General features: G+C 49.4%; 1 protein-coding gene across 1 annotated transcript in view; it reads right to left on the bottom strand.

The window, feature by feature from the left end:
* DPYD (dihydropyrimidine dehydrogenase) overlaps positions 1–21,817 on the bottom strand; it is a 323,607-nt gene that overhangs the window by 276,167 nt on the left and 25,623 nt on the right. The window contains exons 4-6 of the mRNA XM_028503389.2: positions 18,924–19,120; positions 13,927–14,008; positions 5,512–5,599 (exon numbers count right to left, since the gene is read on the bottom strand). Of these exons, the coding sequence (XP_028359190.2) occupies positions 5,512–5,599; positions 13,927–14,008; positions 18,924–19,120 (367 nt within the window). The remainder of the gene's footprint in view (positions 1–5,511; positions 5,600–13,926; positions 14,009–18,923; positions 19,121–21,817) is intronic.

The raw sequence follows: 21,817 nt of genomic DNA on the forward strand, positions 1-21,817 counted from the left end.
CTATACTTAAGCAGAATGCGGGCTGTTGCCAAGGACTACAAATTGCTGAAATGCTACCGTTCCCGTATTTCTGCAAATAATATGTTTGTCATAAAAACGTACTAACAGGGTTATTCAATGACCTGACAGAATTAACTCCTTTTCAAAGCATTTAATTACAACCTGAGGATAACTTACAGCTGGATGAACTAGCTCAAACCAGCTTTGTGTTGGTTTTATTTTTTTTATACGCTTAAAGGGATAATAATTTTGTAGATCTCCTAGAATATCCACTTAATAAATAGTCACTAACTTCACCGCAAGAAATTCAAGACGTATTACTTTGTTCTAATTACAAATAAACAATAAGACAACATTCAATAAAGGTGTCATCCTTCCTGTTCCCTCTGTTACAATAAATGCTTTATTTTATTCACTTTTTCCACCCATAAAAGGAAACTGGTATTAAAGCCTGCTATAATATAAAATCAGCCCTAGCTGACATAGTTCAGTGGATTGAGCACAGGCCTGCAAACCAAAGGGTCACCAGTTCAATTCCCAGTCAGGGCATGTGCCTGGGCTGTGGGCCAGGTCCCCAGTAGGGGGTGTCCGAGAGACAACCACACACTGACATTTCTCTCCTCTTTCTCCTTCCTTTCCCCTGTCTCTGAAAAGAAATAAATAAAATCTTTAAGAAATCTATATAAAATCAGTTAAGTAACAGTTAAGAGGATTTTGTCCAGTTTCTCTCCTTATTTATCATTTCTTATGTGTGTGTGAGCCAGGAGGTGAGTAAAGGTTGATTCTTACCTTCTCTCTCTCTCTTTCTCTCCCTCTCTCTCCCTCTCTCCCCCCTGCCCCTGCCCCCCAAAGCAAAGTGAATTCACCTGGCTGACGTGTTCCACCTTGGAATCCTTCCCATTCTCACCAAACTATTTCTCTATCAACGAGGAAAAGGTATTTGTACCGCTTTTGAAAAATTACATACTTGCCTAGGCTGCTCTTTCCGATTCTCCTCTGTCCCCCACCTCAGAGGACAGAACACCATTTTAAACTTTCATTTCTCATCTACTTTCCCACCTTGCCACAAAACGTATTCTGATTTCTCTATGACAACAGTGGCAGTGACGATCTCGCCCCTCCTCCCCCGCCCCCGAAGCCCCTGGGCCACCCACCCTCTCCAAGGCGACCCCGAGAAGTGCGGTGAGGCGGGGGAAGAACCTGGATGGCGGGGTTTCGGTTTCCATCTTGAGAACCCTGGGCGCCTCAGGCAAGCCGCTTGCTCGGCACTAAAAAGGATGGAACTGACTAACACCTATCCCCCGGGATCCCAGAGACCCTGAAGCACCCCATTATGAATATAAGAGAAAGCTCCACAAAAGCACATTTGACAAGGGAAGCGTGTATCTCTTTTCACCTTTTCAGGTCAAAGTATCGTATTGCTTCCTCGGTTAAATTTGTTCCTAGGTACCTTATTTTTTATTGCAATAGTAAAGGGAATGCCTCCTGTGTCAAATATTGACCACAGAGGCATGGGTTTACATCTGGGCTCTCCGATCTGTTCCACTGATCTGTGTGTCTGTCCTCACGCCAGTACCAGGCTGTTTTGATTACAGTGGCCTTGGAGCATAGTTTGATGTCAGGTACTGTGACCCCTCCTACTCTGCTCTTCTCTCTCAAGATTGCTGAGGCTATTTGGGGTCTTTTTCGGCTCCGTGTAAACTGTTGGAATACTTGTTCTAGGTCTGTGAAACATGCCACTGGTGTTTTAATATGAATTGGGATGGATCTACGGAGTTCTTTGGGTAGTATGGACATTTTAATGATGCTAATTCTTCCAATTCATGAACAGTGTATAAAAGTTTCCATTTATTTGTAACTTCCTCAATTTCTTTTTTATCCTATAATTTTCCGAGAACAGGTCTTTGTACCTGCTTGGGGTGGTGGGTGCGCCACGCAGGGTACGGATGCTGTTTTGCTGAGCTGCACACTTGACCCTTGTATGGCTTTGTGAAGCAACGTGGTCACCCCAACCAGCTCAATGAAAACGCATGATGTCACTAGGAGCAGCGGAGTGATTCTGGGCAGCAGAGACGACCCCCAGAAGGACCAGGCACACAGGGCCCCGATCAGCACCGCACCCCCACGGAACCCAACTACTCTGGAATCAGGGGCAGCCTGGTGAACTTGGGATCATGACAAGGTGATACAGAGGGTCTTTTCAATGCGTTTACCTAGTAATCTTTGTGACATGGGACAGCCAGTGTTTCCTCATATTCTCCTTTTCCCCCCTTCCTGTCCTGGAAAAGGTGACCAGTCCCTATCACCTGATTCCGCAAATTAAGACACACTTTCTACAGACATGCTAATACGATCAAAGAGTAATTGCCCTACATCTACTTTATCTACTCCTGGGGGCTGCGCGGAGCTCATTAAGTGGTGATTTAATGAACTCCCAGCTGGAATTCCATTTCCCTCGGTTCTGATTCCTCGGAAGCCACCTCACAATTATGCCCGAGCACTTACAAGTGACACTAGATTAGACAATATTAGACATTAAAAGAAAAAAAAGGATTGGCAAAATAGTCGTATCTTTTTTTGGCTTAAAATGAACTCAGGGTTATTATTTTAAAATAATCTACTCAGCATTGTGCAAATAATGCCTAAACCTCGGTTTTCCTCTGTGGGCAGAAGTGTAAAGGGAGGTCTGCCACCCTCGCTCCATCCTCTCTCCAAGAACTGGAACGTGCCCCTGCCTGCGCACCATTTGGAAACTCCCGATTCCGACGCTAATTAGGAACAACTGTTACGGAGAAGCGTGCTGGCTCCGGGGAGGCACGGGAGATTTACATGGAGGCCACATGGCAGCGGATGGAACAGCACAGTCTCTCAACGGGTTTTCTTAACCGTAATGATCTCTCCTTCAGCTGTTGCGATATTTGGGAATCATCGTAGTTTAAAAATACTCTTTTCCGATGGCGACTGAAAAGCACAGCAACGGGGGGCCACGGCGAGAAGAGGGGGGCTGAGCGTGAACACGGACCGTTCTGCAGCGTGAAAGGCCCCACGTTCCTCACGCCGATGCCTCTGTGTGGGCAGCCGGCCCCAGCTGAAGCGTCAGCTCTGTGTCGCTGTGTCTGTAACGGTGGCTTCTGAGTCCCACATGTAAAAGGCAAGGCGGCCCCTCCCCGGCTCTCACTCCTGGGGGACGCAGCGTGGACCAAGCAGCCGCCCGCAGGCCCAGGACAAGCACCGGGCGCGGAGGGCGGCTCCCGCGGTGAGGCGCCGGAGAACTAACTAACTGTGCGTGTTGTTCCAGCTGCTGCTGTTTTCCCTCCTGCGCGTGTCCTAACCTGTATCCTGACCAACACAGAATCCGCATCCCAGACCTGCCTTCTCCCGGCCGAGCGGGGCGGGCAGACACAACAGTGAGCGGGGCTGGATGACGACCCAGAAGCAGCAGCACGGCCAGTGAACAAAGCAGAAGCACGTGCGGCTGTCCGAGTGACTGGCAGTGAGTGGCCTGGCCACGGGAAGGTCGCAGAGCCCCACCTTGGCCATCACGAGTGTCAGACAGACAATTCCCGGCGGGCGACTCGGCCTGTCTTCTACAGGCAGGAGCTTTTTTTTTTTGACGAGATGGGATTTTCTTGTTCACGTTCATATAAAATGCTGGGAGAGAACAGAACCGTACTCCGCACTCACTGTGCCGGAGCGTCAAAGGACCCACTGCCCAGCATGCAGTGACCGCGGCACAGAAGGGAAAGGTCCCCCCGTCTGCAGTCTCGTGCGTGCACCGCGGGGCCGAGTCAAACGCAGCACCGCGGGGGGCGCGCAGTGGGCAGGTGACCCCTGCGAGGGGACCGGACGGAACGGAATCAAAGGGAGAACGGAGCCACTGTGGACTCTGTCCCACAAAAGACGATGCCACAGCGGAAACCACTCCGTGTGACGAGCCGTTTCTTTATTCCGAATTTGTGTGATGCTCTGCTTCTCACGCAGCTGCGCCGGGGGTGTTCCAGTGTGCTGGCTGTGTCTGTGTCTTCAGGGCAGAGGCTCTCTGTGGACAATGCTCACGGAGCTGCGCTCCTCACACAGCCTCACCCACGGAAAACACCTTCCATGTGCCGCGGCCGTGGGAGACCACGAGGGCGGACTTCATATTCAAAAACATCATCAGTATTTCCATCCCTGGCCAAATTTCCCACTGACTGTCAAAAGAGTGTTTCTGAACAGGGATTGCTGAGCGCGACAGTGACGCACTGACCCAGCACCGCCGATGCGACCGGTAACGGGATACGCCTGATAGACAGTTGCCTTGTTTATGTGAAGTCCTCCACACAACTATGAAACTGCAAAGCGAAACCAGAGTCGCCGGAACGCCTCTGACCGTGGGACCTGGGGAAGACAGAGGACCTTTTCTCCCCCTGCCCCTGACCTCCACGATGACATTGTCCTTAGATAACGAAGGGAGAGAGAGACGGCGGCGACCGCGGCACCTGAGCTTCGGGAAGCAAGGAGGCGCGGTGTGGCCCTCTAGGAGCAGCACACACACCCCCTCTGTAGCTTTCCATCCAAATAAAGGCAGCGACAGACGTGGCCCTGGACGTGGGAGCCACTATCTAGGGAGAGGTGACGTGGCACTGTGATGACAAAGGCACAGGCCGAGCAGCGCCCCGGACGCCTTCACTCAGAAACGGCAGAGAACGGCGGGCCCCGACCCGGGGTGCCACCAGAGTGTGGGCACCGAGGCGGCGGGGCCGCCCTCCTCTCTGTGCCGTGTCATCACACAGACCCTGACAGTCGCCGTGCGTAAACCGCAGAGGAGACACACTGAAAGACTCCGGGGTGGACCTACTCCGCCCACGCGCCGTCCACTGTCCACAGCACAATCGCTGAGGAGACAAAGAACACGCCACGCCAACCGTGCTCTCTGGGTGCTCAGCAAACAATGAGTGGATCGAGGAAAATGCTGGAAAACGCAACCTCCCTGGAATATTCTGGCAAAACACGGAACCACAGACATAGGACCCGCCTCAGCGGCTGCTCACTGACCAGGTGGCTTTGGGAACTGCGGATCCACAATTTTCAAATTCAGCCAGATACGGACGGTCTTTAAAACATTTTGAAAAAAATGAACAGAACAAGAAGACAAGCCAGTTCTGTCGTTAATTACCAATTCAGCCAATTTGTTTCATCACAAAGAGAAAGCTAGAGCATCTCACTGGCTCTGAGCCCCAATTCTAAGCATCCAGGGCATGACCTGAAAATATTTCACTTCCTGGGGACGCTCACTGGTGACAGTGGTCTGGTGCTGGGAGGTCAGCACAGCCTTGCGGAAGCCACCGCAGCCAAGGGCCAGTGGCGCCCTGGGCACGAGGCGGGCGGTTTTCCTGGCCCGCTCGTTTCCGTCTGCCGGTCTCTGAACAGGCGCAACTCTGGCCATGGACGTGTCGGCAGGCACTTATTCTGGACTCCCAGGAAGTTTTTTGAAATATTATAAAATACAATATTTGAAAGCAGGCTACTCACCAATGCCGATGAAAGCGGCCTTGTACCCCTGTGCTTTCAGAGTCTGAAGAGTGATGTCGTTCACGGAAAGGCTTTTACCGCAAACTATCTGTAAGAAACAACGTGGGGATGATCAGACTCGGACATCTGATGAACAGAGTCCTGATGTTCAGCATAAAAAACAAAACAAAACTGGATGCACATAATATTGCACGCATGTTGAAGTACTGTCGTCTGTTCATACAGAAGTTCACATACATAACAGTGTGTGGGTGGACACTGACGTGGGGCCCTTAGCGGCCACAAGCATGTTGTGCCTCTTAAAAAAGAAGCAAAAAAAGAGCCAGTGTATTTAAAGTCAAGAGGGCAAACTCTCACAGCTCAATTAACACGTCCGAGGCTCTCTGTGGGGCACGTTAATAACAAAATGAGAAATGAGACGGCCTCTGCTTGTGTTCAGTCCAGGTCCATGCAGAAGACGGACGCACAAAATTACAGCACAGCGTGAGTGGCCAGCGCAGGTCTACGGCCACCCAGAGGACGGAGAGACCCGTTCGGGCTGAGGCCGTGCAGGTGAGAATGAGACAGATGGTAGGATTGTGATAGGACCTTCTTAAAGAATGGACAGGCCCTGGCTGGCGTAGCTCAGTGGATTGAGCTTGGGCTGCAAATCAAACCATCACAGGTTCGATTCCCAGTCAGGGCACATGCCTGGGTTGCAGGCCACGGCCCCCAGCAACCCCACATTGATGTTTCTCTCTCTCTCTCTCTCCTTCTCCCTCCCTTCCCTCTCTAAAAATAAATAAATAAAATCTTCTTTTTAAAATAAATAAAATCTTTAAAAAAAGACTTGGGAAAAGAAGAAAAGTAAGTAAAGTGATTATTTAAAAAAAAAAAAGAACGGACAGGATTTGGTAGGGGACATTGTCCTGGGAAGACGAATAAAATCAGGAGGCAGAGGGGAGTCACCCCTATTAAAAGGCACAATAGTTTGCTTAGTTCCCAGACACGAGCCAATTTTCAGGTCCGGAGCCCGCGAGAGCAGAGGTGGCGGCGGGGGCCCGGGGGCGGGGCCCTGGGGCCGCTGGCAGTGAGCGCTGCGGCGACCTCGCCAGCCCTTCTCCGAAGGGAACGTGGCCATTTGCCGAGGACACCGTACGAGGGGAAAAGGACATGATCCCACACTTCAGGACAGTGGACACTGACTCTCCACGGGCAGGACCTACAGAGACTCGGGCGACAACAGAGCTCAGCTGTCACTTGGCTGCCGGTCGGCCAGAGATCACAGACCCAGGGGTTGCCTGTCACTCCAGACCGTAGACTTGTGAGCGGAAGTCCCCCCCCCCCCAGCACTGTTCTCTGGTCTGTGCAGGACCATAGGCTTGTGAGCAGAAGTCCCCCGCTCCAACATTGTTCTCTGGTCTGTGCAAGACCATAGACTTGTGAGCAGAAGTTCCCCCCCCCCCCCCCAACACTGTTCTCTGGTCTGTGCAGGACCATAGGCTTGTGAGCGGAAGTCCCCCCCCCCCAACATTGTTCTCTGGTCTGTGCAGGCTAAAGGGAGAAGAATGGGCTAAACTGGGAGCATCTTCCAGGCGCAGACCGACACGCGGTGTGCGGAGACCTGCTGGAGAGGCCGTGCTCCTGGGAGATGGAGGGGAGAGCAAAGCAGAGGAGGGGGGGAGGGGACGAGGGCTGGGCTGTGTCCCCAAACCACTAACCCTGTTCTCACCCTGGCAGACAGAACGACGGTCTGGAACTGAGAAGCAGGGGACAACCGGGGTGAAAGTAGAAACTCATACCCAGGACTCTGGGACCTACCCCAAACTACAAAATAAATCGGGACATTAACAGCGCTTAATAACACCTACCTGATAACGTCTACTCCTGTTAGAATTAGCAGAGTCGGGTGCTGATAAATGTACCTAAGACTGACGCTTTCCAATTCTGATTGATTACCGCTTTTTAAGAATAGCTATCTGATTAAGCTATTTTCGGTCATTCAGAAAGAAGGAACGTTCTAGTGTTTGCGCCATGAAATAAGCTTAGCAGCCCCCTCTGGCAGAGGCCAGACGGAAGAGAAACGCGCAGGTCCCCACGCGTGAACGAGCTCCGCACAGAGCGTGCGCGCAGCCCGCGGGCTGAGAAAGAGATCGCGCGCGGCGGGTTAGGGCGAGCGGCCCCCGGACACCACCTCCACGTTAGCTTCAGTGCCTCCTCTGCGTGAGCAGGATTATTCCAGAAACACCTCCCGTCCTGCGTGCGTGCGTGCAGCTGCGTGTGTGCGTGCAGGTGCGTGCGTGCATGCAGGTGCGTGCGTGCAGGTGCGCGCGCGTGCGCACAGCCGCAGGGGTCTGTAGCTGGGGCGCATGCGCTTTATAAAACGAGCGTGGAGCCCTCCCAGCCCCTCCACCTCCGTGGACTGAACGTGTCCCGAGTTTGTGACGCGCAGGAAGGGGACGCACAGCCCTTCTGGTGCTCCCGCAGCCCGCGCCCGCTCCGGGAGGCAGCCGTGTGTGCACTTGGGGGAGGACCGAGTGAAATTGCACTTTCGTGTTTCGAAAACTGGGAAAAGCAGCAGCTTATGAGACGCAGCGACAAGCCAGGGGACCGACGGGCCCGGGACTGTTCCTCCCTGTGCCGGACGGACATCGGTCAGATTTCCCTGTTTGCAACCTCAGGCTCCCCAGCGTGGGCCAGCCGCTCAGTGACCCCCTCTCGGGGACGAAGAACCAGGAGCGAGCTCTTCTGACACAGGAAGTTGACACGTTGCCAACGTTACTAAGCCTCGGAGACTCGGACAGAGGCCTACGGCTCAGCCAGGACGAGCAGCACAAGACCCAAGGGCAGGTGTCAAAAGCACACCTGCGCCCGCACCTCCCCCCGCCCCCCCCAGTGAAACCAGCAGCATTTGTGGAAGAGAAACGGTGCTGGAAAAGCCTCACCGTGGGGACTCTGCTCGTGTTTCCGTGCCTCCAGCCCCCCTAGACTTCTATGTATGTAGTGTTTCGCCATCGCGATCATTTGTGGATGCGGATTACAGAACGTATTAGACCTTCCTCCAGCGGCTTTAGTAACACGTGACTCGAACTTCGTAGCTGAATTCAGAATAAAATTCATTCCACTTCAATCTCAGCGCAGGAGTCCTTACTAATCCAGTACAAGGGCTGAATACAAAATCCACCCACTGTCCACTCTGGACTGATGCCAACTTCCTTTATACACCCACAACATGCATTCCTATATAGAATAATGTTTATAACATGGGATAAGGGTTTACAACTGTCTTTGGAGTGGAACTCTTTCCTGAAATGAACTATGGGATGCCCGGTATAAAGATACGCAGAAAATAATGTTCATGCTCTTCACGTGTTTCTGATAGGATATTTGGCCAAAGAGATAAAATGTTTCCAGAATCCCTAGGGCAGGGCATGAACTCGAAGAGGTGTTGAAATATTTAGCTTTCTTTAGAAACGATGATTATTTGTCAGCTGTTACTGCACTATGTCTCTCCTGGCACAGATACAAGGTTTTATGTTGGTTTTCCAAGAGCATCCTCTGAGGAGGAGAACGCTTGCTTCAGGTAACCGCGATGAAAACTAGGAAGATGGAGGGAGGGGGCCAGGCCAGAGACTTCGGCCTGACGGGGCGGCTGCTCAGTTGGCCGGCACCGCTGAGAGTGAGAGAGAGAGAGTGAGAGAGAGTGAGAGTGAGAGAGAGTGAGAGAGTGAGAGAGTGAGAGAGAGAGAGTGAGAGAGAGAGAGAGAGGGAGAGAGAGGGAGAGGGGGAGAGAGAGAGGGAGAGAGAGTGAGAGAGAGAGAGAGAGAGAGAGAGAGAGGGAGAGAGAGGGGGAGAGGGAGAGAGAGAGAGGGAGAGAGAGAGGGAGAGAGAGGGAGAGAGGGGGAGAGAGAGAGGGGGAGAGAGAGAGAGAGAGAGAGAGAGAGAGAGAGAGAGAGAGAGAGGGAGAGAGAGAGAGAGAGAGAGAGAGAGAGAGAGAGAGAGAGAGGGAGAGAGGGGGAGAGAGTGAGAGAGAGAGAGAGAGACACACACACACACACACACACAGACCTCACTCAGGTATTTTCACCCAAACCACGGAGCAGAGGAAATGCCCAGGGGTTGCAAATTACGTTTAATCAGAACAGTTCTATCACAATATTTTGAGAAATGGCACATCCATGTTTTAAACTTATTTAGAAAAATGCAAGCTCTTTATGCCAAGTTACATTATTAGCTTTAAAAATTAAAGCCATTAGAAATATTAGCAATGCTATGAAACAAAAATATTCATATCTACCTATTCTGAATTGCAAAACAAAAGAGAGAGCATTTAATTTAAAAGACTGGTAACATTACCTGGCACAAGTGTCACCAGAGACTTTATTTAAGGCCACTAAAGTTAAAAATAATTTGCAGTAGTCGGCATTAAAATTTTTATGATAAAATAGATTTTAGAAAAATATAACAGCTAAGAGGCTTTTTTTTAAGAAAAAAGTTTTATTTTATTAGAAATGACCCCTTGATCTGAAATCAATTATGTCTGATAAATAAAAAACTGTGTATCTTGCTCATATGTAAAGTAAAAAAATAAAAATTTGAATTCTGTTATGTTACATAAAAATATTATCCTAAACAGCTCTGTGTAAAAGGGAAAGACAAAACTGGAATTCCTGAAGAAAAATCACAATAGCAATAGTAATACAAACACATGGATGCTGGCAAGGGTCTCTGCAGAGAGAAATTAATAATTTTAAATGGTTTCATTATTCAACCTAGAAAAATAAAAATGCAGTAAATACACACCTCAAGAGGCTGAAGAAGAATACCCAATACAGGGCAAGGACAGCAGGCAGAAAGTATTAATAAAGATAAACTGAGCAATTAGTGCACAAGGAAACAAACTCTGAGGGCTGTTTTTGTTAAAAAAAAAAACACACATTAACTGCACAAACCACTACCTAGTGCTATTAAGAAGAAAAGTTAAGAAAACAATGTACACGCTTAGAAACTCAAAAGCAAAGATAATCACAGGTACAGAAGGGATCCTTTCATTGTGTACTGGAATAACCTGTTCAAATCTGTGCTAATTAATGTAAAATTCTGAATGAAACCTAATTTTTTTCTAGGCAAATAGTATTAGCCAGAGAGATATGAGAATGAAATAGGTGAGAAGCCTAATAACCATATGAATAAAGAAAAAGTCAAAGTTCTGTCTCATAGGAAGGCTTTCAGGTCAGGAGGATAAAACCCTTCTATGTAACGTAAATCTCGAGATGCCATTCTCACCAACACCAAGGTGATCAAACGCTGGGAGGGCCATTTCTGGGAGCCCAGCGTAATGCTGTTACCCCGAATCCTGAAGGCAACAACGATGCAGCGAGACAAATGGAAACAAGGTGTCCGTGAACTTGAAACTGCTCAGGAAGAGCCGCGGCCTCTCACTGTCTCCTGCTGTGTTTCCGGTGTTAATATCCAGGCCAGGAGTGCGTGCGAAAGGAAACATTCAAGAACGCTGCTAACAAAACGAGTCCAGCTCTGTACGCACAGCTACGGTGAACCAGGACAGAGGGGGGCGCCACGCTAGGGGACAAAGGCTAATATACTTCACTACACTAACTGAACATAGGGTTTCATTCATTAAAACATTGAACACACCTTCTCCATCACAATAAAAAGCACTAAATACAATTTTAGCATTCTGAGTCGAAGAAATATTTATTCAGTGTGATGCTCTCTGGGAGACCAGAACGATACCCAGGCATCACCGCTCCTTTAGAGCGTACCAGAAGTCCCAGCCGATGAGGTGGTGGAAGGGAAATGATACTTAATGACCGGACAGAGAGCAGATAACATTCTCATTACTTTCTTGTGACACAAGAGTTGACTTGGAAAATTCATCTTAGCATTAACAAGAGCCCATCTATCAAGCCATTACATATGAAATAAATTGAAATTATTCAATAGGAAATTTAGCTAAAGAACATGGTTGGGAGTGAAGATGATGAATGGACCTCAGCCGCCGGTGTGATGAGTCTGTGTTCCCCGGGTGACGGATGTGCTCATTAAACTATCGGGAACGCGGGACCGGAGCCGGGGAGAGGAGGGTGGTTCCAGAGCAGCCCCCGGCACCCGCTGGCCCAGAGCAAGTTCTCCGTAATGCTTTGCTGAAGACACGAAGCAAACGCATTAGGAAGAGGAAAGAACTCAAATAACAACCAGGAGAATGCCGGACCTAAAGCCAACACACATGTGCACACACGAGTGCGTGTATGCATGACGAGAAGGTGTCACGTTCCACCCCGGAGTGAAGGGGCAGGGGCCCCAAGTACAAGTCATGTCACTGCCAGTGCAAGCTACTGTGGGCTTCACAGCACGGGAGGGTAACCGAGAGGCACGAAGAGGGGGCTGGCTGGGAGGAGTCCGCTGACGAGGAAAGGGAGGCGGGTGCGCACACAGGCCCCTTTATAACGCGTGTCCTCCCCCGGCCAAGTCTGGCGGGTCGTGACGCGGGGGGCGTTGACTCTGTGGATGCGAGTTCTCAGCAGGGGAGAAGCCCCTCACGGCCCCACCCCCCCGGGCTGGCGTGTGCAGCGGACCGTTTACAAAGCCGGCTGGGACACCTTTATCTGCTTCGAATCTTAACACAGCTGGACATGGAGGAGGTAGTAGCAACCTCCTCTTTCATTTACGTTCTAGTTTTTTTTTCTGGATAATAAAATAAATCCATCGGGTTTAAAACTCAAAGGTACAAAAAGCTGTTAAGTCCTTCCCATACCTTCCTCTAGGCCAGGGGTGTCCACCTAATTTCTCCCGGGGGCCGCATCCGCCTCGGGGTTGCCTTCCAAGGGCCGAATGTAACGTTAGACTGTGTACATGTGACTGCTCCCTAACAAGGGGCAAGGAGCTCGGCACTGGGGCCGGATGAAACACGGTGCCGGGCCGGGTTCAGCCCATGGGCCCTGTGCTCACCCCCTGTGCTCTGGGCCACACCCCAGTCTTGTCTCCCCAGAGATACGCTCTGCGTAGGTAAGCAGATACTTTTGTTCTGCCCAAACGTCAGTGCCATGTATTTACCTGGGGACGACACTGACCCAAACTGACCCACCGCTGACGTGGCCCCGGTCCCCTGACCGTGGCATCGGGGAGCAGCAGGACGCTGGCAGAAGTGTCTGTTTTCCGACACTCAGCACATTCCCTGTGTCTTTTGAAGAGTTACCTAATGAGAGTGATCTGTGTGCCCCGGTAATGCAGATGTTGAACGCAATTAAGGTACATTTAGAAGTACCCTAAATTAATTTCTGATTAATCTTCAACCTTCCACACCTAATATATTCGTCTGAAGTCCCGATCAATAAGCATGACCGTATTGGATGAGACGGAGGTGATGAACTCGTGTTCCAAGTGGAGGCTATTTAGAGAACTTTCCAAAATATATCTTTCAAACGCAAGCAGTCACTCTTAAATAATCTGCTTGGGACCCTGAGTTCTCACACAGTTGTGCTCCTGCTGCAAGATCTGTGTCCAGCGATTGTGCGGCAATGTTTCATTGCCAAACTGCTGCCAGATCAAATGTAATTAAAATCAGTGCAAACGCACAAAATACTGTGTTCCGTGTTTCCCTCTTCAGCGGTTATTTTTATGTCTCAAGGCAGGAGCCGCGAGTTGTGGGTTAATCACTTTTCAAAATATCTTTGCATGTGCTTGCAGGATGTATTGTGTCAAACATAGTTCCTCCTTTCTGTGTTGTGTTAGGTCTGTTAGAGAAAATCAACACTTTCGAAACAAAAAGCAGCAGCGTGTTCAAAGGAAGAGCCAGCGCACAAAGCTCTTAAATAATAGAGAAGCAGAGGGAGAGCTGAGGCCCTGCCCTAAAAGTGTAATTCGTCAGCGTTTGACCATCTTTAAAAGAACACGCCGGCGTCTGAGAAATACAAAGCCGTGGCTTTCTTTCCGCCCCGCCGGTCCATTGTTTATGCTGAGAAGAGATTATCACCTTAACGCTACCGACGTGGTCCACGTAATACACAAAATAAACCTCTGTGAGGAATTGCGTTCCACGTTGTGAAATATGAATGCGTCAGAGCACACACAACTTGCATGCGGGGGGAAGCCCTGCGATTCCAGGAACCAGATCCTTCTACCAGCTGCACGGAGCCCCTGCAGCAATCGGGGAATTTGCTTCCTGCAGACAATTAATCACACGCAGGCGGGCCAGGGGAGAGCTATTGACCGCCCTTCCTCGGGCGGGGGGTACTCAGACACGAGCCGGACACACGCCCCGAGCCGGGGGAAGCGCCCTTCTGCGGCTGCCTGGTGCAGTTTTTAATTGTCCCTGCCTAAAACGGGGGGTGGGGGGGGGGTTGTGCTGTGACTCCGCAGTGCGGAGCTCACTGTGCTCCCTGTGAACGACAGGCACGGGTGACGGTTTTCATTTACCTTCACGCCGAGGTCCTTCATGAGCTCGACCTCGAAATTCACTACATCGAATGGCAGCCGGAACTGAGGGATCTCAGAAGAGCTGGGGAGAAACAGAAACATTTGTTGAAAAGTTACCGGTCTTAAAAAGGCAACGTGTCGTTTTGATCAGCACTAAAGGACTGCGTCAGCTCTTCTACGGGTCTTTACGTATCACATAGCCTGAGGTCAGTGAGGGCATCCGCATTTTTATGTTCACGGTGAAATATCATATGGGCTGTAGGGGAAACTGGTCGGAAGGTAAATAAATGTAAACAATGGGAGAAAGTAAATAGACAATTGGTCAAAAGCGCTTCCAAAGCTGGAAGTTTACTGAAGCACTTAGTTGATTTATCTACTTAATAATTTTATAAGAAGTTTCTACAAAAACAATCTTACCTACCAAAAATTAGTTGAAAGTATACTGTTTAATATACATATATACATATACATACTTTTATATATATTCCAAAAATATACCTGTAGCTTAGTGGTTTTCAACTGGTGTCACTGGTGTGTCATTTGTAAAACACGCGATCACTGACTCTTTAGTCAGGGGCACGGGCCTCTTTTCCCCGAGACCGTGAAATTTCAAAAAATGACAACCACCTCCATGACAATAGCTGTCCGGTGTGAATGAACCAAAATCACACCTAGTTTTTATCGGGCTGGCAGAAAACATGTTTTCTGGTGCGCCACAGAATCTGAGCCACTAGTCTCTGGGCCACGAGATCAAACAGGTTGAACGTGGCCGCTGTAGCGTGCTCAGACTCAAATCCCAACTGTGTATCACCACGTCGTTTCCGACAGGACAAGCTCAGTTCCAGGTGATCTATAGGGTGTGTGTGTAGTAAGCCCATCTTCTTCTCTGGGAGCAGTAAGTGCCCCCCAAGCGTACAGTCATAAATCAGGAATATTAGTCCCGGCTCACTGTCTGTACTGCGAACAAAATAAAGCAAAACAGACAGAAAATGACTCCTAAAATATAATCATTTCAGTGCCGTAAGAGTTTAGATACTTCAAGGCAAGCAAAATTAACTTTTCAATGCCTTACACCAATAAAAAGGCTATATATATTGATGAATATGTTTTTTATTTATTCATTTATCTTTTAATTCAACGAGCATTCACAAAGTGCCATGTGCAGGGTCAGCTGCTGGGATGTGCCGGTGAATTTCTCCAAATCCCCACTTTTAATCAGCTCTCGTTCTGTTGGAGAAAGTTCCAAAAACAGATAACTGCACGGGAGTGCAGCGTGTGGAGTGGGGGAGCTTCAGCCAAGCCGTCAGGAGATTAAACTGTAAAACGTGTAAACGGTGGCTGAAGACGAAACTACTGGATCTTCCCGAGCTCGCAGGCAGCCTTTTCATTGTGCGGTGGCTTAAGAACTTCATTATTCAATTCATTTCCAGACATCAAACAGTCAGCGAGGCACCGTGCTCAGAGCCACAGAAAATGCTCAGCATTAAGCCGTGTAAAACCAAGGCCTTCGCTGAAAGGGCATCTCAGTCCGGTTAGGATGCCGGGTTGCAGGTAAGAAGGGACTGGGGCCCAGGGCTGCGATGGGAACCTCTCAAGCTGACCGGGGACCTGCAGCCCACACCTCAGGAGTGCTTGTCGTGCTGGGGCCCCTGAGTCCTGGCCTCTGGGCCTATTAGAGTATTCCACCCCCAAACCTCACTTTGCCAAAAGGGTTACTTTGAGCCCAAAGCAACTGGAAAGAATCAGAGATGACTGAAATGCTCTGTGCCCTCTGCCGCCTGCCCACGAGCAGGACGTGCGCCCGCACCGGTGCGTCTCCCTTCCCGTGCCGGGAAGGGCAGAGCTCGGACCCCCACCAGACAGACGGTTCCAGGCACACGGGCACGGAGGAGCTCCGGGGGCGCTCCAGAACCACAAACCCGAGTAACTCTGATCTCCCCGGAGACGCCCCCGCCCATCCCCCTTCCCACAGTGTGCGGACCGAAGACACCCTTCCCTCCCTCTCGTCACCGCTCCCCTGGCAACCGGACGCTGTTTGTAGACCCGCCCCGTGCCAAGAAGACACAGGGGTGTCTCCTCCATGTGCGCCCGACACACAGGCCGATCAGCTGTGCTTCTCAGCTGACCTGCCTCTTTCCGGCTTATGTCACAGGCCCAGACCCGGACCCCAGGAGGGCGGAGGAGGTTCCTTCCTCCCTGTACCTTCGAGGGCTAAGTTTTTGTTCCATTTGTTCTCTGTTTTTTTCACAAACCACGTTCATGTTCTATTTGATGTGGCCTTTACACGGTCGCTGGAGGTAAGGAAGGGACAGGTTAATAGGTTCGTCCCCGTGGGGAGGTGCAGGCACGGGCTCCGAGAGCAGAAGGGCGGCCAGCCAGGGAGGAGGTGACGCTCCAGGAGCAATCACAGGACTTCAGAGTCCCGCAAACATCTATCCAGACACTTCTAGCCTCAGAGCTTCAGAGCTGAGGGACCGCGGGCGAATCTGGACCTCCGTACCAGGGCTGCGTTTTGTGCACATGTCACGGATTGTATGTGGACACTGCGAGACGCCCCAGCTTAATGGGCACAGGCAGATACGTAAGTGTGTTGTGTGTGTATATATGTATGTGTGTGTATCTGTGTCTATACATCTTCATCTTAAAGCCCGTTAACACCATCTTTATTTATCCTTCTCATTATAATAGCAAGCCCTTTCGCCACTTTAAACTCATGTCCTGAACAAAGAAGCCGCAGTTGGAAGGAAGCAAAACTGCCCCTTATTGTATAAATTAGTTGCAACATCCAAAAATAATCAGTTCAAAGTATTCAGTACAATGGGGCTTAAGTCCCGGCTCTCCCTCACCAACCCCAGGGATTTCATCAGGAGTCGTCGGGACCGCGATTTACTGGGATAAAAGACTCTATTTGGATGAAAAGGAGAAAGAAAGATACAATTTGACATCAGCTCTTTAAGCAATTGATTTCAAATACAAAGCTAATGGAATCGTTTGTAGCCCCTGTGAAGGTAGGAGAGACAGGGAGACATGTGCGAGGGAGAAAGCAAATTAGCAGAAAGTGCCGGGCTGTGGCTCTGGCTGGATCCCAGGCCGACACGCGTGAGCCTGCCGCAGAGGCTCACAGCACCTCCCCGGCCCCGGGGAGGTCCGAAGGGGACCGTGCAAACGCTTTCCTCCACCCCTCGGGGCCGGGGAGGGTCGAAGGCAAAGGCAAAGGCAAGGAAATACATCAAAAAAGGATTTTTCTTTTGAAAGGAACATGTTTAGTCATTAATCCAGGGAAATCTGTCCCGCAAGAAAATGTTCAGCAAATACATAAAAACACGAGTCTCGTGCCAATTTGTATGATTTAGAAACGTCTACCCCGCATGTGAGTTAGGAGAGAGAGAGAGGCTAAGCACCAGAATCATCCGGCCCGACTGCCAGCAGAGAACTCACAGACGGGCCTCGCTCTGCTTCCGGCTTCTGGTGCAAATGCAATTAAGGGACAAAGAGATTTTTCCTCGTCTGTGAGGGTGTACAACAATTAAGTTCGTATTTTTTAAATTAGCTCATATATTTGCTGATGTGTGTAATTGAAAAAAATGTACGGTGCTTATACATAGATTGCTAATACATTATGTTTCTCCAAATTAATACAGCCACGGCCAAATGCCGTCATGAAAGATAGTCCAGCTCATTCCAGCACAGTAATACATTGGGTATTTTACTTTCCAGGGTAAAGAAGTTTATAAAATACACATAATCCTGTAAAACTCATGGTGGTGAAACTTCACGTAGAAAAATAATTATTTTTTGACAACCGGGTTGTTTCACGCCTACTTTTATGGGCCTTCCGTTGATGTCATATTTTTGCTTGATGGTTCAAATGGTTTTATATTAATGCACGTTTACCTTTGTCCTAGCACATTGTTTCTGCCCAAGACTGAAATGTATCCATTCGGTGACACTCCTTTTTTCTGGTATCATAACACATCAGCACAGATTTTAGCCTTAGCTTGATTAAATTTATTCTTTGTGATTATTAAATACGAAAAATGTGCTGTTTAAATAACAGTTGAGTAGCCATCAAAATTTAATGCTAAGTATAGCAACAGATAAGCAAAATGGTTGTATTTTAAAATTCGTTTCTTTCTGATGCCAAGATGAGACATTTAGGAAAATAAGAATAAATTCAGTAATATTATTAACTTACTACTCACATAATTTCCCATTTCCACACCAAATATTTTCAGCAACATTCACTCCCTCCTCAGAGTAAATTTCATTTCTTTATGATCCTAAATGCAATCTATGCTCACTGTAGAGTTCCACGTATTTTAAATAAAGTCAACTCCATCCAGTTTCTAGGCTTGGCTTGAGTATCTGAAAGTCACTGATTCAAAATGAACATTTTCCATTTCCGTGTATTACTCTTCCCAGAAAGAAAGACCACAAAACTGAGTCTTGGTATATAATAATCACACCGGTTAATATCAAACGGCATACACGTATGGCATTTATGAAGCAGGCTGCATGGCTATACATTAAAATGCAGCCTTTGTAGTAGGCTCTCAGAGAGTCAAATATAAAACTGAGAACACGTGAGCAGGACAGTGTGTGTGTTACACAACAAAATGAACTGCCCCACGTTCTGTGGAGCTGGGATTTCCCCGTCTCCCATTTCCACGATTCGCAGATACGTCTTCGTTAAAGGGGAGATTCACGGGGAGGAAATGAGTTTTCCTATCGTCGGTTCCTTTACCCGTAAAATATTTTGCTGAGATTTCTCTTAAATTCACAGAATGAGACAGAGAGATTTTAAAATAAATATTGCTCAAAGCCAACTGCAAATTCAAACTGAATAACAAAATCAAAATTTGAGCATTTGGGAGAAGAACATTTAAAATACCATCTGTGAGCCTGCAGTTCCTATAGGATTGTGAACCAGCAATATTCATCATTGTTTTACCCCGTGGGTTCTGATACTGTAAACACGAAACCAGTGGAGGCATTACCTTAAGCCGCCGACGTACTCCTGTTTCTCAAACACAGTGATGTCGGAGTACCCCAGCCGCGCCAGAAAGGAGGCGCAGCTGACGCTGGCAGGCCCGGCCCCCAGCAGAGCGATCTTCGCAGAGTAGGCCTCGGGCATCTCCTCGGGCGGGGGCAGAGCCGGGTTCCTGATCTGGGGGATGTTCATCGCCTTGAACACCTGTGCGGGTATCAATCGCCATGGTTAAAAATTGTAAACTCACTTTTACATCCTCAAACATTTTTAAAAACATATTTTAAGTGCATTTGTGTTTTTTAATAGGAACAAGCGGTACGTTATTTTTTAGAAGCTGTATTGGGTCAGGCAGGTGACCAGTGACCTTGACCACCTTCTTCTCAACCTGTGAAACTCCCTGCTGGGTTCAGCCCTCCCCTAGGTGGAGCCGAGGCCCACAGCCCAGGAGGGCCCCACACTTGCGTGGGGAGACCAGAGGGAGAAAAGTGGCCGGCCTGGGTCCGCGCGGCCCATTCGGAACGAAGGTGAGCCGCCCTCCCTGGCTTCTGATCGAACAGCCTGGGCCTGCTCCCAGCCCCAAGCTAACGTCTTCCAAGAGCTAAAAAAAAGAGAGAGAGAGAGAGAGAGAGAGAGAGATGCACACAGAATCTACCGCATGTAGTTATCAAACATAGATTTTTGGAACAGCCGTGATAAATATGTTCAAAAAATACATAATGAGAATGTGAACTTTCCCAGAAAACTGAAATTTGTTAAAAAAATATACAAGAAATTCTAGAAGGAAAAAGTGCAAACTCACAATGAAAACCTAAGCACATGGATTTAATAGCAGATCGGACAGATGAGCACCAGGGACGGGTGAGCTGAAGACGGGCCACTGAACGCTACCCGGGCCGGAGCGCGGGAAGGAAAACTCGGAAAGGAACTCGGGCCCAGGGGACAGCAGAGACAGGCTTACTCTTCACAGGGCTGAAGTAGCAAAGGGACAGGGAGGGGACAGAGAGTGACGCAAAGACGATATTCGAAGAGGAACAGACCAGGCATTTTCCCAAATCAATGAAAGACATCAAGGCACAAATTCGAGAAATTTTAAAAGCTCAAACAAGGTCAATATCAAGTAACTCACGCACACAGCAAAACTGCTCTAAACTGAAGTAAAAAAAAATACACAAAGCGTGGAAAACTGCCGGAGAATAAAGCCACAGGCCTGTCGGTGGGCGACGGAGAGTTTGACGGTTTTCCCCTCAGAAGGATGGGTGGGAGTCGGAAGACAAGAAAACAGTGTTCTTTGAGCAATGAAAGCACATGTCTTCTTCCGTCTGCAGTGGCGTTCAGAAGGACAGTGTCCTTGCAGTGGGAAGGTGGGACGAGGGCAGTGGCAGGAGAAAAGTACGGGCCACAGAAAGAGAAGCGCCCCGACGGGGACTCTCCCACAGTCGGAACAAGGACGCTGTTCTGTGTTGGTGAGCTCAGACTAGCACCTGACTTCAAGCTAAGTGTCTACCAGAGGCGTCCGGCCTCTTGGCGTCTCTGGGCCACGCCGGAAGAAGTGTTGTCTTAGGCCCCACAGCCAATACACAAACACTAATGAAAGCTGATCAGCAGCAAACAAACAGGTTTGCAGCACATTTGCAACCTTGTGTGGGGCCACAATAACAGCCGTCTGTCCCGTGGGGTGGGGCGTGGGCTGGACCCCCGTACAGAAAGAACCACATTTAGTGTCACCCGTCCTGTTACAGAGATACAGCTGGTACTTCCATTTCTCCGATGCTGAAACTACGGCCCAGCTCACGTGCTAAGGGCTTCATCTGAGGGCTCTTTGACTCCAGAATTCCTAAACACTGCTGCTGTCAAGTTTTCATGGCGGTTTTCAACATACACATATACACAGATACACAACATACATGCCATGCACGATTTCAACAGCAAATGTGTAGCTAAACACGTATTCCATGAATTTACCTTTCCTAAGCCTACTACCCTTACAACAGTCAATTTATTAACAACCAAAGCTGGCTGTCACACCGAACAAATTAAATTAAATGGACAGACAACCGACTGCTAAGGAAGTGTCTGAAAACACTGCAGGCACCTCCGGCGGGCTTCCTGCCACGCGACTCCGTGACCCGAGAAACCCCTCTGGAGCCAGGGGGGACAAGACCCTGTGACCCACTGAAGTCCCTCACGTCTGTATCCTCTCCGAGGTGTCCCCTGCCCTACCAGCAATGCTGGGGCTCTTGCACTATTATTTTATTTTCCATCGGTGATGTGCACATACCACCATGTACAGACCCTGCGATATACCAGGAGCTCTGCTATCAAAACCCAAGAGGAGGAGGGTGCTGGCCGGCCCTGCAGGAGCTGGCTGGGGGCCGACCACCAGGCTTTCCGCTGTTGAATGGTTCAGCTGCCAGTCGCTGGGCACTGGCTGCCCTCTGGGCGCTCTGCTGCAGGCTTTACGGAATTCTCTCTGCTCAACAGCGAGGCTCACGTGAAATCTGACTTTCCCTACAGGCCCGAAGGAAGGAGTCCGAGGGCTCCTCCTCCCATCTCTGACCCCAGGGCTTGGAGCTCTGTGGCACCGGAGGCCTCCGGCAAGATGAGAATGGGTTTCGGGATGCCTGAACCCCAGTGGCAGGCTTCCACAAGTGCATGGCCAGCCGTGGCCCAGGGGAGACTGCTCCTCCTCGGTGTTGGGGGGATGGGGTGGGTCCTTCTACCGGATGTGCTGGAGGAGCCTCTCCAGGTACATGTCATCGCATAATCACCCTGTGACTTCTGACCTTTCGTGTATCTGGAAAGTGCTTTTCTCTCCTCCGTCCAAACTGACTTTCCTAGTGTTTTCCTCCATAACTTTCATAGTATTCTGAGACACGGGAGAGGTCCTCCTGATTTTAAAAA

Source organism: Phyllostomus discolor, chromosome 14 (genome assembly GCF_004126475.2).
Source record: "Phyllostomus discolor isolate MPI-MPIP mPhyDis1 chromosome 14, mPhyDis1.pri.v3, whole genome shotgun sequence".
Taxonomy (NCBI): domain Eukaryota; kingdom Metazoa; phylum Chordata; class Mammalia; order Chiroptera; family Phyllostomidae; genus Phyllostomus; species Phyllostomus discolor.